The 15,000-nt window shown below is 44.1% G+C and overlaps 1 protein-coding gene across 1 annotated transcript in view; it reads right to left on the bottom strand.

The window, feature by feature from the left end:
* Positions 1–15,000, bottom strand: part of doc2g (double C2-like domains, gamma) — a gene marked incomplete at both ends in the record, with an annotated part of 37,128 nt that overhangs the window by 4,327 nt on the left and 17,801 nt on the right. The window contains 5 exon segments of the mRNA XM_079730323.1: positions 1,149–1,245; positions 3,718–3,799; positions 9,185–9,309; positions 10,273–10,329; positions 11,622–11,748. Of these exon segments, the coding sequence (XP_079586449.1) occupies positions 1,149–1,245; positions 3,718–3,799; positions 9,185–9,309; positions 10,273–10,329; positions 11,622–11,748 (488 nt within the window).

The raw sequence follows: 15,000 nt of genomic DNA, 5'->3' as shown, positions 1-15,000 counted from the left end.
TTTGGCTCACCGCCAGCGCTCACAGGAAATAATCCGACCCCCCCCCAAGCCCCGTTGCTGGTCCCCTCTCCTCCCGCCCTCCACCCCCATCCCGCCCGTCCCTCCGTCTTCCACCACCCTCCACCCTTCTTCCCTGAACCTCTGTCGTCGTGCCCTGAGCAGGCTGGTCCACAGCTGGTTAGCATCCCTTACTATGTGGTGTCTATGTGCAGCGCTAACCCCATATAGCATGGCAGCCCCCAGACACTCGGTCCCTCAGGGAAGAGAAGCGCTCCGTTGCAGGCCTCACATCGCCCCCTCACTTCCCGCTCGTCATGTTGCCTCCACCCTAAACAAAAGGTGCGTTTTCGTTTCCTTAAGTTTTATTTTACGCCCAGGATTTTATTTATTAAATGACGCCTTCAATATGTTTCTTCCATTAATTCATGCTCATATTCCAAAGTTCAGTCTTCTCTTTATTTAGTTTTCACTCATCAGTACCTCATTCCAGGGACCTAAGTAGCCCATTCAGCAGCACTCACCGTGAGACCAATAATTAGGCATCCATTTGAAGAAAATGTAAAAATATCAAAAACGTTTTAGCGGTTTGAAACCAACATAATTCCACGCTGCTCTGGTTAAAAGGGTTCAGCTGAATCAGGGGATCCCTGTCATTATGGGTTCATGTCCTGACCTTTTATGAAGATTATGGGCCTCAGGACCCGCCAAAGATGTCACAGAGCTAAATTAGAGATTAGATGGCAATGTCAAAAAAGTGATTTGAATTAAATAGTTCAGCAATCTTCGAGCAATGTGTCTGTTTGAAAGTAAACACATAAGATTAGATTACCTTTTTCGAAAAATGTTTATTGTGGCCATCTCTTATGATCCACGTGGGCGACTGCTGTGAGCCTCTTAAACGAAACGACCCCCAGTTTGGAAACCAGCATTTAAATGATGCTAGATAGAACCATGATGCCAGACTTCCTACTTCCTAAACATCTACTGCATGGTTGTGTTGGTAAATATAAGATGGGTTACATTATCTCCCAGACAGTCACTCCCACCGAGTGCCCCATCAGAACCAACATCCTGTTTTTCTTCTTCTACTTCCTCTCCTGCTCCCGGAAACCAACCCCCCTGTTGCCGTGGTGACCCCGGGTCCTGACCTATGAAGTCGTTGCTCATGCCCAGGTCGTAATCCCACACGGAGATCTCCAGCGTCTTCTTGGCCAGGTGGTCCAGGGAAACATCGTAGGAGAACTCCTGGACAGACGGACGGCGTGGGCACAATGGGACAGACGTCAAGAGAAGAACAGAGAACGGGACCTGCATTCAGGATGCAGGCTGAGATACAGCCTCCAAAACAATCGCCCTCTGGGAGGTCAAAAGGGTTTTGAATCATCATAATAAATTGATACATTTATGGCATGATAAGATGCTTATGTGAATGTTTCTGTTCTGATTGTATTGAGGCGTGTTTGCTTGTGTAGACACAACATTTCTGTTTGAGCGTGTTGCCGTGACTACCACTGGATGCCTCGCATATCACAGTAACTACAACTGAATGCCTGGACTCTCCTTACGGTTAACCAGCCAGCACCCCATCACGGTAGACATTACTTTTATAAACTCAATTATTTTAAGTGTTTTGCATGTGCGTATGTCCATTATTGCACCCATTGCACTCCTAACCATTCCTGGAAGAAGGGATGCCCCACTCTGCGTTCCTCCTCAAGATTTCTTCCTTGCTAATTACAGGAGTTTTTTCATGCCCTCTGGGAGGCTAGGGTTAGGGGGTGTCATAAATTGATGGCCTGCTAAGCCCTTTGAGACCGTGCCTGTGATTAAGGGCTAGACAAGTCAAATGCAATTGGATTTATATGAATTGCACACTGCCCAAAGAAACCCCAGACCGCATGAACCACAGCATTGGGCCGGGGGGCCGTACCCGGTGGCGGCGGTGGGCTGTGGTTGGATTAAGTTTCTTTTCACGCCAACGTGACTCGGGTCAAAATTCTATCATTGGGTGTCGATGTTTGTTGACTGTGTTGGTTAAAGTGATGGACAACAGGATTTATAACTGTAGCGTATCACAGAGGGATGTAGCCACTACACACCTATCAGATATCTTGCCAGAAAAAAATATACAATTCATTTAATATCCATCTTAGAGTAATCTTATTAATGGTCTAAGGATTGTAGGGGTATGGTCTGAATCCCAGCCCTACCCTCTCTGTTTGTGTAGTTTGTACTTCCTCTAGGTCTGAAACACTCTAGGTCCATTCAGCTGCAAGTTTGGCGTAATGTGATGGCCTGGCTCGGCCACCTTATTGTAGGCTAATTGGTCAAACTCTTCGCTGTGTAGTCAGGAGGTCAAATAGACTCCACCCACTCAATCGTGTAGGAATAGTATGAAATCGATAAGAGTGAGTTTGCAATGGATTTCATGGAAAATCTTTTTCTAATACTTAGTGCACAGGTTGATAGCCCTCAATGACAAAATGTGAAGTAATTATGTATTTATTTAACCATTTGCTCATTGTTGAAGCTTCCTTCAAGGCTGACAAGTTTGTTAAGGTTACCTGCCACGCACCTTGTCGTTCTGTAATCCATATACCTTTGGTGGCTAGATTCTGACCTCATACACCCAAATGTTAATGTACTGTAATGTTCTGCGCGATACTACTGTACTCTCACATCTACAAACTAGAAACACTTATGGATAAGCTTTGCCCCAGGATAATGCTTGTGTATCGACCCTGGTGTATGGATTCCTATCCTCCACTTGCCACGCTTTCATTCAAAGGTCAGTGACAACGATTAGTTCATTCACTAAGCGACCCTCCTAGGTCGGCCGCTCTGTTGTCATTGGTTGAAAATCCTGGGTTTGTGAAATATGTGTGGTGTGGCCCTGATTTGTGTTCCGTAGGGAGTGGTGTCGTTAGGTGATGTGTACTTATGTAGTGTTTGGGGACGTGTTGTTGTTGTTTGTTATTTTTTGTATTGTGGTGCAGTGTGTGTTGTTCTGTTCCGTTTTGTGCGTTGTTGCGTAGTGTGTGTAGATCTGTCGTGTGTGGGTGTGTTCTTGTGTAGTTTGTTGTGTTGTTGTGAAGTGTGTTGTGTTGTTGTGGAGTGTGGTGTGTTGTTTTCTAGTCCGTTGTGTTGTTATGTAGTGTGTTGCGTATTTTTGTATTGTGCAAGGTGTTCTGAAATGTGCAATGTGTGTGTTGGTGTGTGCCGTGCTGTGTGCTGTTATTTGTTGTTGTGTACCATGTTGTATTTGGTTGTTTTATTGTGTGTTGTAGTGAAGATTGTGTGGTGTGTGTTGTGTAGTGTGTGTTGTTGGGTTGTGTGTGTTGTGATGCTGTGTTTGTTGTGATGTTGTGTTGTTGTGTGTGTTGTTGTGTAGTGTGTGTTGCCCTGTACCGTGTTGTGCGGTGTTGTGTAGTGTTTTGTTTGTGATTGTGTGTGGTTGTGTACTGCGTGTTCTCCTACCTCGTTGAACTCAGGGTTGTGTGTTTTCTTTTGTGGTTATGTGTGTTGTTTGTGTGGTCGTGTACTGCGTGTTCTCCTACCTCGTTGAACTCAGGGTTGTGTGTTTTCTTTTGTGGTTATGTGTGTTGTTTGTGTGGTCGTGTACTGCGTGTTCTCCTACCTCGTTGAACTCAGGGTTGTGTGTTTTCTTTTGTGGTTATGTGTGTTGTTTGTGTCGTTGTGTACTGCGTGTTCTCCTACCTCGTTGAACTCAGGGTTGAGGGTCTTCTTCTTGACGGTGGTCTTGTACTTGGACTTCTTGCCCATGTCAGGAGCCAGGACGCTGGAGGGGAGGAGAGGAGAGGAGGAGCTATTACACAACCAGGAGGACGAGGAGGAGGAGGAGGAGGAGGAGAGGAGGAGGAGCTATTACACAACCAGGAGGACGAGGAGGAGGAGGAGGAAGAGGAGGAGGAGGAGGAGAGGAGGAGAGGAGGAGGAGGAGGAGAGGAGGAGCTATTACAACCAGGAGGAGGAGGAGCCACCAGATAGCTATTACATAACCAGGAGGAGGAGGAGGAAGTGAAGGAGGAGGAGGATGAGGGGGAGGAGTGACCAGGTAGCTATTACATAACCAGAAAGAGGAGGAGAAGGCAGTCGCCGTCCTCCGACAGATCAATACCCGGTAAAGGTACTGTCTACTGCTTTCTGAACGCTCCAACATGATTTCATGCCTCAGTAAATATGTATCTACTAGCGACACCCGGCCCCGGATGGGGGAAGGGGTTAGTGCAATAAGACAGCTAAGGGCTAACTACTGCAGCGCTGAGCCCAGAAGACTTTGGATCCTCCACATGAAGAAGACGTTGTTATTATTTGATGAGCAGATCAAAGGAATTTTGGCTTTCATGGTAACTTGTGGTGCAACCCAGTCTCTCTCTCTCTCTCTCTCTCTCTCTCTCTCTCTCTCTCTCTCTCTCTCTCTCTCTCTCTCTCTCTCTCTCTGCTGGGACTGGGCGAGGAAACAAAGCCAGGAAAAATGAACAAATTGAAAAATGAACAGATAATGGAGAGTCAAAGGATTCTTGCGTAGAAAGTCCACCGAATAATAAAGGACTTTGTGAGCGGGATGGAGAGAGAGAGCCGAATAGCGAGGAAGAGAGAAAAAGGGGAGAAAGAGCGCAAGAGATATATATATATAGAGAGAGAGTGAGGGCGAAAGAGATAGATAGGGAGAGCGAGCAAGCCTGATAGAGAGAGAGGGCATGAGAGACCAAGAGATATAAAGAGAGAAATACAAAATAGATAGATAGGAACAGAGAGCAAGACAGAAAACAATGGGACAGAGGGAGAAATGCATAGTGAGGGCAAAAGAGAAAGACAGCAAGAGAGCAAAGGAGACAATAAGTGATAGAGTGGAGGAGCAAGAGATAGAGAGAGATAGGGGGAAATGGCACAAGAGAGAGAGAGAGAGAGAGAGAGAGAGAGTGAGAAAAAATAAGACAGAGAAAATAAGACAGAGCGAGGGTGGGAAAGGGTGGGAGAGCATCAGCAAATCACAGATCATAATCAGAGCTCAGGCAACGCATCTAAGCTCTCTCCTTCTTTTCTCCTCTCTCTGTCTCTCCCTGTCTCTCTCTCTCTCTCTGTCTCTCTCTCTCTCTCTGTCTCTCTCTCTCTCTCTCTCTCTGTCTCTCTCTCTCTCTCTCTCTCTCTCTCTCTCTCTCTCAGGCAACAGAAGTCTCCCTGAAGGCATCACATTTTATTCATCAGCATAAATTCTCAGTCAAGATGGTCCGCCGTCACGAAGCTGTCTTCTCATCCACCACCCACCGCCACCACTCCACCAACGAGCATCACCACCCCACCACCCCTTCGCTCCGTCAACACCACTCCTCTTTCACCCCCTCCACCTCCTGCATGCCTCCCACCCCTTCACCACCTCCACCACCTCCATCCGCCCTCCAGCCACCACCCCTTCACTCCATAACCACCTCCAGCCCTCTATCATTCCTCCACCCATCCTCCATTGCTTTCACGCCAATCCAGGTTATGCGCATGTGTGTGTGTATGTCATTGGGTGTGTGCTAGCGTGTCTGTACGTGTTTGTGTGTGTGTGTGTGTGTGTGTGTGTCTGTGTGTGTGTGTCTATGTGTGTGTGTGTGTGTGTGTGTGTGTGTGTGTCTTTGTCCAATGTCCATTTCCCCCTCCAGGTCCTTCATCTTTTTTTTCTCACACGAGTGACAAGCTGTGGTTGAAGAGTTGTGAGCATGTGAGGTGGTGTGTGCGTATCTGTGAGTGTGTGTATGTGTGTGTGTGTGTGTGTGCGTGCGTGTGTGCGTGCGTGCGTGCGTGCGTGTGTGTGTATGCGTGTGTGTGTGTGTGTGTGTGTGTGTGTGTGTGCGTGTTGGCTGTCCATTTTCCCCTCCCTGTCCCTATTGATTTATAATTTTTTTCGCAAAATGGTGGGGCTAAGAGTGACCGAAATAACGTGACATTGTGAATAATTTTTCCGGCACCTTACAATGAAAAAATAATGCATAAAAATACAAAATCTAAAAGTGAGACAGCCTACAACACGCCATGCCCCCAGGGCTTGGAGGAAGATGAATTGAGGAGCTTTGGCCAAAGAGGGGAGAAGGCCTGTGTGATGAGGTGCAGCTGAGCACAACAATGCTGATTGGCTGATTCATGTTCACTAACTCATGTGATTGGCTGATTAATGTTCTTTCACATTTGACAGCACAGGTCCGGCTCTTTACCACAGGCCACAGCTTTGGGCAGCGGCAGGGCTGCAGTTACTTTAAAATGAATGCTTCCACCTTAGTGGTATAGCACCAAATGTAATAACTTGAGCCCTTTGCAGTAACAAGTTAGAGTAAATTACATGATGCAGAACCAACCAATATATAACCTCACTCCACTCCACTACAGAGCCAGCTAGTGTGGCTGTGAATTCTTACATTTCTCATAACTATGCTCATGAGATGTCTGCTAATTTAATCTTAAATTTTAATGAATTAAAAACACACGGCCATTTGTCCAGAACATTGATAATAAACATGAATGTAAAAAGAAAGACAAACAAATGCTTTTACTGATCTCAGAGGCACAGACTCATTTTGGATGAGGGCATGGTTCAAAAAGTGAGAATAAATCCATCGCAGTTCCACTCAAAAGTCTACATTTGGTTTGAGAAGGAAAAAAAAATAAAATGCTATGTTATCGCAGTTAATGTTTCAAGAAGGACATTATTTGGTAGGTACTATACGGTGAGGGATTGATTTTGTTTAGAAACTCTGGATGGAATAGCTCGCCCCCTCCCTTTTAATCTAACCATGATGGGTTTGGGGCTCTATGCATCATTTAAATGAACTATTAAAATTCAAACACAATAACATAATTAGGCTCCAAAGGGGTGAAGCAATGAAGCAAAGTATTGCCTTCAGGTATCAGCCAAACACCCAGTTCATAAATATATATATATACAGTATATATAAGAAATTTCATATATTAACCATGTTGACGTTAATGGATTTGGAAATACTTAAGTAAGTGACACTTGAAAGCAAACCGGTCCAAACAGTTAACTAAGTAAAAAGGCAACTAATATGTTTTTGGAGCTAATGGTGTGTATACCGTATAACTCACCATAGTTTACTTCAAAACAACATGATCCATTTTCAAACATTAGCTCAGACATTACCGCTGCGTCAAAGGCTCCCCATTAAACATTAGCCAGTGCATCGAAGGCTTTTCATTAATGTTCAAAATACTGGAATACTCTGGGCCCTTCAGTCAAGCTAGCTTAATCACAGGGCTCTCCTCACTAGTTTTCTCCTCTTAGAGAACAGAGGGGCAAGTAAACATGGGGGACATTCTGGAAGAAACAGATAAAGCAGATACACACTACCACACACACAAACCGGTCCAGGACAAACCGAAGGGATCCGAACCACTGAGGCAGTGACGGCAACGATAAGAAATAAGACGGCTGAATAAACAAACATAAATCTAGTTTAGGACACACTGCGCCAGATGAAAGACTGCTTGGGATGAAGATGATAATAAAAAACGAAATAATTGTAATTAAAAACAGAACGCCAGGAACCAATAGTGGGCTCTGACGAGCCAGAGCCAAGGGATGGTTCAGTGCATGGAACATAAAGCAACTATAATAGAATACATCGCACACAACCCTGCTCTCTTATTAGACAAGGGCCTTCAGTGCCTTCTTACAAAAAAATGTTTTTTAATTTGTCGTTATAATGCGATGGTCTCTACATTGTCTTTACAATACAATGAAGTATAACGTGTCCTTATAATACAATATGGTCTACACTTTGTCTTTATAATACAATATGGTCCAGGCTTTGTCCTCATAATACAATATGGTCTACACTTTGTCCTTATAAATCAATATGGTCTTCACTTTGTCCTTATAAATCAATATGGTCTACAGCTTGTCCTGATAATTCAATATAGTCAACACTTTGTCCTTAAATCAATATGGTCTACACTTTGCCCTTATTACACAATAGTCTATTCCTTGTCTTTATAATACAATGGTCTATGCCACGTTCTTATAAAACAATAGTATACACTGTCGCCTTTCAAAACAAGGATACACAGCGCACAATCTCATTCCCCATGAGAGAGAGGGAATGAGAGAGTGGGAGAGAGGGAGAGAGAGAGAGATAGAGGGAGAGAGCTAAAAGCAAAAGAGAAACCACTCTCTACGATGTGCGTCTTGTAGCTCACCGTCTCTGCTACTATAAATTCAAGTCAAGACCAATATAGAATTACGTCTCTGCATCTTAACTTTGCAGTTCACTGGGAAACATTTACTCATTCCCTGCATTGTTTAATAATGAGCACTGCTTGGCTACCCGATGTGTCCAGTTCATACCAAGCCGTACCTCTATCGTCAGTATTCCTCCCTCCTCCTCTGTCTCCTCCGTCTGCTCCCCCAATGACGAGGGACTGCATGGTTGATCATGCTTCATTAGCGAATAGCTTGATGTAATCAATCAATTAAAAATAGGAACACACTCCTTATGGTTGATTCATCAATACTTTTTGAGTCTAACACAGATCGATGTACGCAGGCAAACATTTGAAATGTTATATTTAATTTGGGATTTGATTAGCCATAGTAAACAAAAGCATTTGAGGTCATAATTGCTAAAACTATGCACCCTTTCAATTTGATCCCGTGAACCGATATTTTCTCCTTTGGTATTTCATGAGCTGTTTGGTATTCTCTCTCACTCGTCCTCTCCACGGGCCAAAGTGTGCAGCTTACTCTTTAGCAAATAGCATGACTCCTCGAGTTGACCTTAAGGATCAGGGATCTTGTGAAATTATGCATACAGGTAGAGGACTTCAATTCAAGATGAAAGACTCAAGCCTTTGTTGGCATCTGAACAGGTGAATATTTTCTCTAGTGCCGCTTTAAGAAACAGAGATAATGACATGAATGCACACACCCGGATGATGGACGGATAGAAGGGATGAAAAGATAGGTAGACGTTGTAAGACACAGGGTATCAAACCCACAGGGTATCAAACCCACAACCCTTCTGGGCTGGGAAGTCAAACACCCTAACCATACTGTGTCACTCGTCTCTAGCCCAACCAGTAACAACTTGGTCAAGGGTACCAACAGGTAGGCTGTGGACATAGGGGATCAAACCCACAACCTTCTGGGCTGGGAAATCAAGCTCACATTTTGACGAAGGGGTCGGAGTAGCCGTTGGAGTCCATGGCTGCCAGGTGGGCGCAGCGTATGACGCCCACCAGCAGACAGCTCTTCTCCGTGTTGTAGCACAGCGAGACCAGGATACGCCCTCGCTGCAGGAACCAACACGAGAACCACACATCAGCATGAGCAGAACCCTGCTAGTGAATAAACAGTGCTGCTGTACCGGTGCTGCCTAGCATCATGGTCATAACAAGATTTAACAAGGGCAGAACTAAGTAAAAGTCCAATATGGTTTGTTTGAGCTAATCTGTTCTTTTATCTATTTATTTCTTGTCAAATAAATAATTATTTATTTACTTTTAGTGGGCTTTGGGTGTAAGTGTTTTTAAATGTTTAAGTGCATTTGTTTGTTTTTGTGTCCTGTCTTGTAAACATTAAGGTTTTAGGCCAGAAAAAACCTTAATGGACAGAACCAACCATCCCCAACTCACCCAACCCACAGACGAAGTGATTGCTATTTGTGTTTGAGATTGGCCTCAGATTTGCCAAGTGTCACTTGCCACACATTGTATGGTAAGTGTTTCTGGTCAGGTGATGCAACCAATTTCAGCCAATCAGAGAATACTTAATTGCTAGTGATGGCACCTGCCACCAATTTCGACCAATCAAAGGTAATTGCGAAATCCTGTGTGTCGCCAAAGATGGCACTGTCGTTGAGATGGGTCCTGTGAATGACGACTGTTGGTAACAATCGACTGTCTGTAAATAAACCATTGAACTGAATTTAACGTGGTCGATACATAGGATCAGCTCCATCTATGATTCCGAAGTAAACACCTTTACTCCTGGAAAAAATCTGCCCTCTCAACATTTCCCTACACTCTCTTTATGGAAACGATGTCCCCAGATACCGATGTAACTGATTAAAATGTCTATAATGGTAATCCAAACAGTTGGTGTAGACTAGGGCAATTGCCTTTAAAGAAAAGCAACATAAGTGGTGTGGAGCAGATGAGTAAATTGATTGAATGCTCCCTAAATGATGCGTCAGAGGGCTGGTTTTGAGAGGCGCTGATTGTGTTGTTAATGGCAAAGCTAATGTTTAGCATTACCTCTTCCTCTGCTACGGGCGCGCCCTGTTCCACGGCCTGGCTGTTACCCTCCTTATTCTGTGAGAGAGAGAGAGAGAGAGAGAGAGAGAGAGAGAGAGAGAAAGGGAGAGAGAGAAAGATAGGGGAGAGAAAGAGGGGGTGCGGGGAGAGGGGGAGAGAAAAAGAAAAAGAAAGAGAGGGAGAGAGATTGGGGAGAAAAATAGAGAGAAAGAGACAGAGTGAAAGATACATAGGGGAGAGACAGATAAATAGAGAGAGGGAGGAAAAGGACATATGGGAAAAGAGAGAGTGGGGGGAAAGAGGAGAGCAAGAGAGTTTGGAAAGGGAGAGAAAGTAGGAAAAAAATAGAGAGAGACAAAGAGGGTGATAGGGAGAGAGAGAAAGGAAGAAAGCGAAAAGAGGAAGCGGGATGGAGAGATGCAGAGACAACCAATGGAAAGAGAAAGAGGGTGAGAAGGAGGGAGAAAGAAGAGAAAGAGGGGAGAGAGGGAGATGGGAAAGAGACAGGTCGAGAGATATAATGGGGGAAGGTTATTAAGGATTGAAGGAGGTTCAAAGGGATATATTGAATAGAAATGTACAGATAAAGAGCAAGAGAGGGAGAGAGAAAGAGAGAGTGGGTTGGTAGCTGCATGGCATTCAGGTGAATATAAATGTCAGGCAACAGAAAATATTCTGTCTACTCAAGCACGTTCACCATGCCCTGAACAAAATGCAAAAACACAGAGAAAGAATGAGACGTGCACACACACACACACACACGTACAGACATTAATTTGTCCGAACACCAAAACAAACAAACATAAATAGACATACACAGTTGAAAGATGCACACACACATACGCACACACGTATGACACACGTAGAACACCAGTATGAATAGTAAGCACAAATGTAAACAAACAAGTCAACTCAAAGATGACCACAAAATCAAGCACATGCACGCATGCAGTCAAACACCACAATTAAAATATATGAAGGGCACATACAGACAACAAATGCAAACTTAGAATAAACACATACAATTAGCATATACACCTGCACACACACACACAAACACACATACACAAAAGAACACACACGCTAAAGCACGTACACATACACAAACGCAGACACCCACTCACAGGCGTACACACATGCACAATAACAAAAAAAAGAAAAAATTGAAATAGCGAACGAAAGTGAGCAAAAAGACATCATACATGCACACGCACGCACGCACATACACACGCACACACTCAAGTACATGCACAGACACACACACGAACAGGACCACACACACCAACAGAAACCAATCTGAACAGCAAATACACAACAGAAACAGGCCCCCCCCACACACACCAACCCACCTGTGCGATCCTCTCCAGTCCCATGTGGTAGCGCTTGTTCTCTCCCTCCTTCAGCTTCTTCAAGGCCACCCGCACCTCCCCGATGAACTCATTCCTGCCCAGCCGGTCCATGTCGCACACACACAGCCTGGACACACGCACACACACACACACACACACACACAAATACATACCACCACACATACAGACATGCATGCACACACACACACACACACACACACACACACACACACACACACACACACACACACACACACACAAATGCAGAGAAAAGTGTCGGAGTTGAGTCGTTAACGATGGGCTCCCAATCACTCCTGCTGAACTTATCGGTGTGACGCAAGGTCTAGACACATGGAGATATGCATCTCTCAGCCAATCTTAGTGTCTCTCCCTCTCTCTCTCTCTCTCTCTCAACATTTTATCTCCCCCGCTTTCCTTATCGCTCTCCTTTAGTCTTCGTCATGCAGTCGATTTTAGCGACTTAAACATTCAAACGTTGCATTGTAATTAATGTGGTAATACATAAATAATATCAATTATTACTTTGATTATTGTTTTGTTATGAGCATTATGAGGATGATTAGGTTGAAGATGATGATGATGATGATGATGATGATGATGATGATGATGAGTTGTAGTCGCAGTAGTGGTACCAGCAGTCAAAGTCGTCTCAGTCATTAGTAGTACCACCTCAGTAACAAGTGTACTCTGTGCCTCCTCTCAGCTGGCGCCTTGCTGCAGGAGCAGAGCACACTAGCAGACGTTCAGGGAGGACGGAGGTTCGCAGAGCACTCCTGAGGTCTTACTCACTGCTTCTCCAGTTCTTCAGGAGGCTTAAGGCGTCCCACCAGACGGAATACTAGTGAATGGGGATGGCTCAGACCCACACTGAAACAAGGACAACAGACTTCTGAGGCCCAGTGGAAAGACCCTTGAACTGGATCGACCCATAAAGCGGCTCCCCTCTGAATGGCTGCTCCGAGAAAGACCTTTGAGAAGGTTTATTAAGGTCTTCAATTAGGTTTTTGGCATGTATGCATTTAGTTAGTTCTGATTATGTATGCTTGCTGTCGTGGCTGATGCTGTTGTATAACAAACACAATTATAAACCTAATTTACATAGGTCACAGAGATATGGGCGCATGCTCGCGTGGGGACCCACTCATTGCCCTGCTGCAACCTATAGGCATTCAAGCACTTTAATCTCTCTCTCTTGCTCTCTCTCCCTCGTTCTCTCACACTCTTTTTCTCTCTCTCACACACGCACACAGCCGGCACACATGTACACACACACACACACACACACACACACACACACACACACACACACACACACACACACACACACACACACACGCGCACATGCACACATGCACACGCTCACACACACCTCCCCCTCACCTCTTGGTCTGACATTTGGATATTTGATGCGTCAGTTCCACTCTGATGAGTATCTCTCCACCAGCAGTGCGGTGTTTACGCTGGCACCGCAATGATTGCCGTGACTTATTTTGACATACGTGTCGGGGTGACGCAAAAGAGGTTGCTGTGAAATCCGACACCCGTGCGATCCGTTTCTCTGCTGCTGTAAGGCTGCTACATCAATTTTCTCAAGGCAGCACGCTGCTGGTATCAAGGCTGACTCCTGCGCAATCTCCTGCACTATTAACGTCAGATCAAATCAGGCACTATAAAGCACTGTGCTTCAGCGTTTGGTTGCTATTTTTTCTTTGTAACTTATTGTACTCATCACTCTTTACTTCACAGTGTCCCACTTATTTTAAAGGTGCTGTAAAAGATGTCCCTCGTTTTAGCTAACTCCCGTTTTTGCTGTGAGCACTCCTCTCCCTCTTCCCCACGTCAACGTAAATGTTCTTTCTTCTAAGCCTATTTGGTTTTATAAGACGTTTCTGGGAGTGCTGGAATCGGTAGCTTTAGCTGTTTCGCCATTGTCTGTCAACACTGTAATCCTGCTTGCTTCCAGTCAAAGCACAGAGTACGGCCTCTTTGTGGAGTTCTCTCTCCTGTTTGGATAAAACAGGATACCAGAAAATGTATTTCTGTTTACTGCAGAGTGGAGGGGGTGGGACCTAGTCTCCCTAAAGATACTTCATCGTTGATGGCTGTTGGAATAAAGAGCTATTTAAAACTTACTTGAACAAATAAATATGTTATATGTTATATTTCTTAACCTACAGCAGCTTTAACAATATCAATTTCCAAATTAATACCAAGAATGTCCAATATGTTAAGTACAATGGTCATTGCAGTAACTCCCCAAAAAACAATGTTTAAAAAAAAAGGTATCTCCTTCAAAGAGCTCAGTCACATGAGAGACTAGCGAGGGAACGTTCTCTTCATTATTAAACCGCCCACCGTGGCAAGTTAATGGCGTGTTTCTAGGGTGAGCACACAGTTTGATTTGATCTCATGGTCTCTCGCAGGCGTCTGCATTTGGGAATTAATTAGGCAGCGTAATACTGTGAGAGGTGCTCTGGGCGGTTTTAATCACGTCTGCGAGACACAGCCGAGGCAGGACGACCACTGTTGTTACCTGATTATTCTTCTTTGCAGATGTACGTTTATTTTGCACATGTGAAATTACATCATAGTAATAGTGATTTATGAGAAGTATCAACTGGAATCAATAGGTCTTTGGATGATTGACTGATCCATTATTCATTTCAAAATAGCAACAAAACCCATAAATCTGAGAATGAGACAATGTTGACATTATAAAGTTTTAGATTGAGTCTTCTAATTAGCCTCATCAGTCATCTTGTATGTCGCCTGTCGTCTCCTCACCAATATAGAAATAAAGAAATAGAGGGAAACTCCAATGGACTGCTCAGTGGAAACATTCAAATGCCCATTGCGACATTTGGTTTATGACCCCTAATTTGAGTTTGTTGTATAGGAAAGTAAAGCTTAAGACATACTATTCCATATGAGTGTTTGTGTGGTGGCTTTCTTTCAGTGGAACTTGCAGAAAGCAAACTGCCTAGCCATCCTTATGATTAAACTGTCAGTCAGCCAGCCAAACAAGGCAGGGAACTGCCATATTGGCTGGGGAAGTTGTATCTTTCTCCGTCTGCAAAATGGTGAGCGAGATTGGCCATAATCACAAATTTAAAGTTGCCTCATTGGAGACGAAAATATGGATATAAAAGGATATCAAAATCCATTTATATAGCACATATTAACATATAGAAATGTATATTAATGTTCTGTAATCATAAAATTCCTGTCACTGAAAGTTATTGTAAAGTGTTGGGTATCAACTACCACATATAATTAATCGGTCTAAATGGAGAAGATTAATATAAAGTCTGAAGAAAAGTGAATCAACAACAGATGAATGATCATTTCGTAATCTGTC

Source organism: Pollachius pollachius, assembly GCF_949987615.1.
Source record: "Pollachius pollachius genome assembly, chromosome: 2".
Lineage (NCBI taxonomy): Eukaryota > Metazoa > Chordata > Actinopteri > Gadiformes > Gadidae > Pollachius > Pollachius pollachius.
Note: the sequence above shows the minus strand (reverse complement) of the source record. Positions and strands in the feature narration are given on the sequence as shown.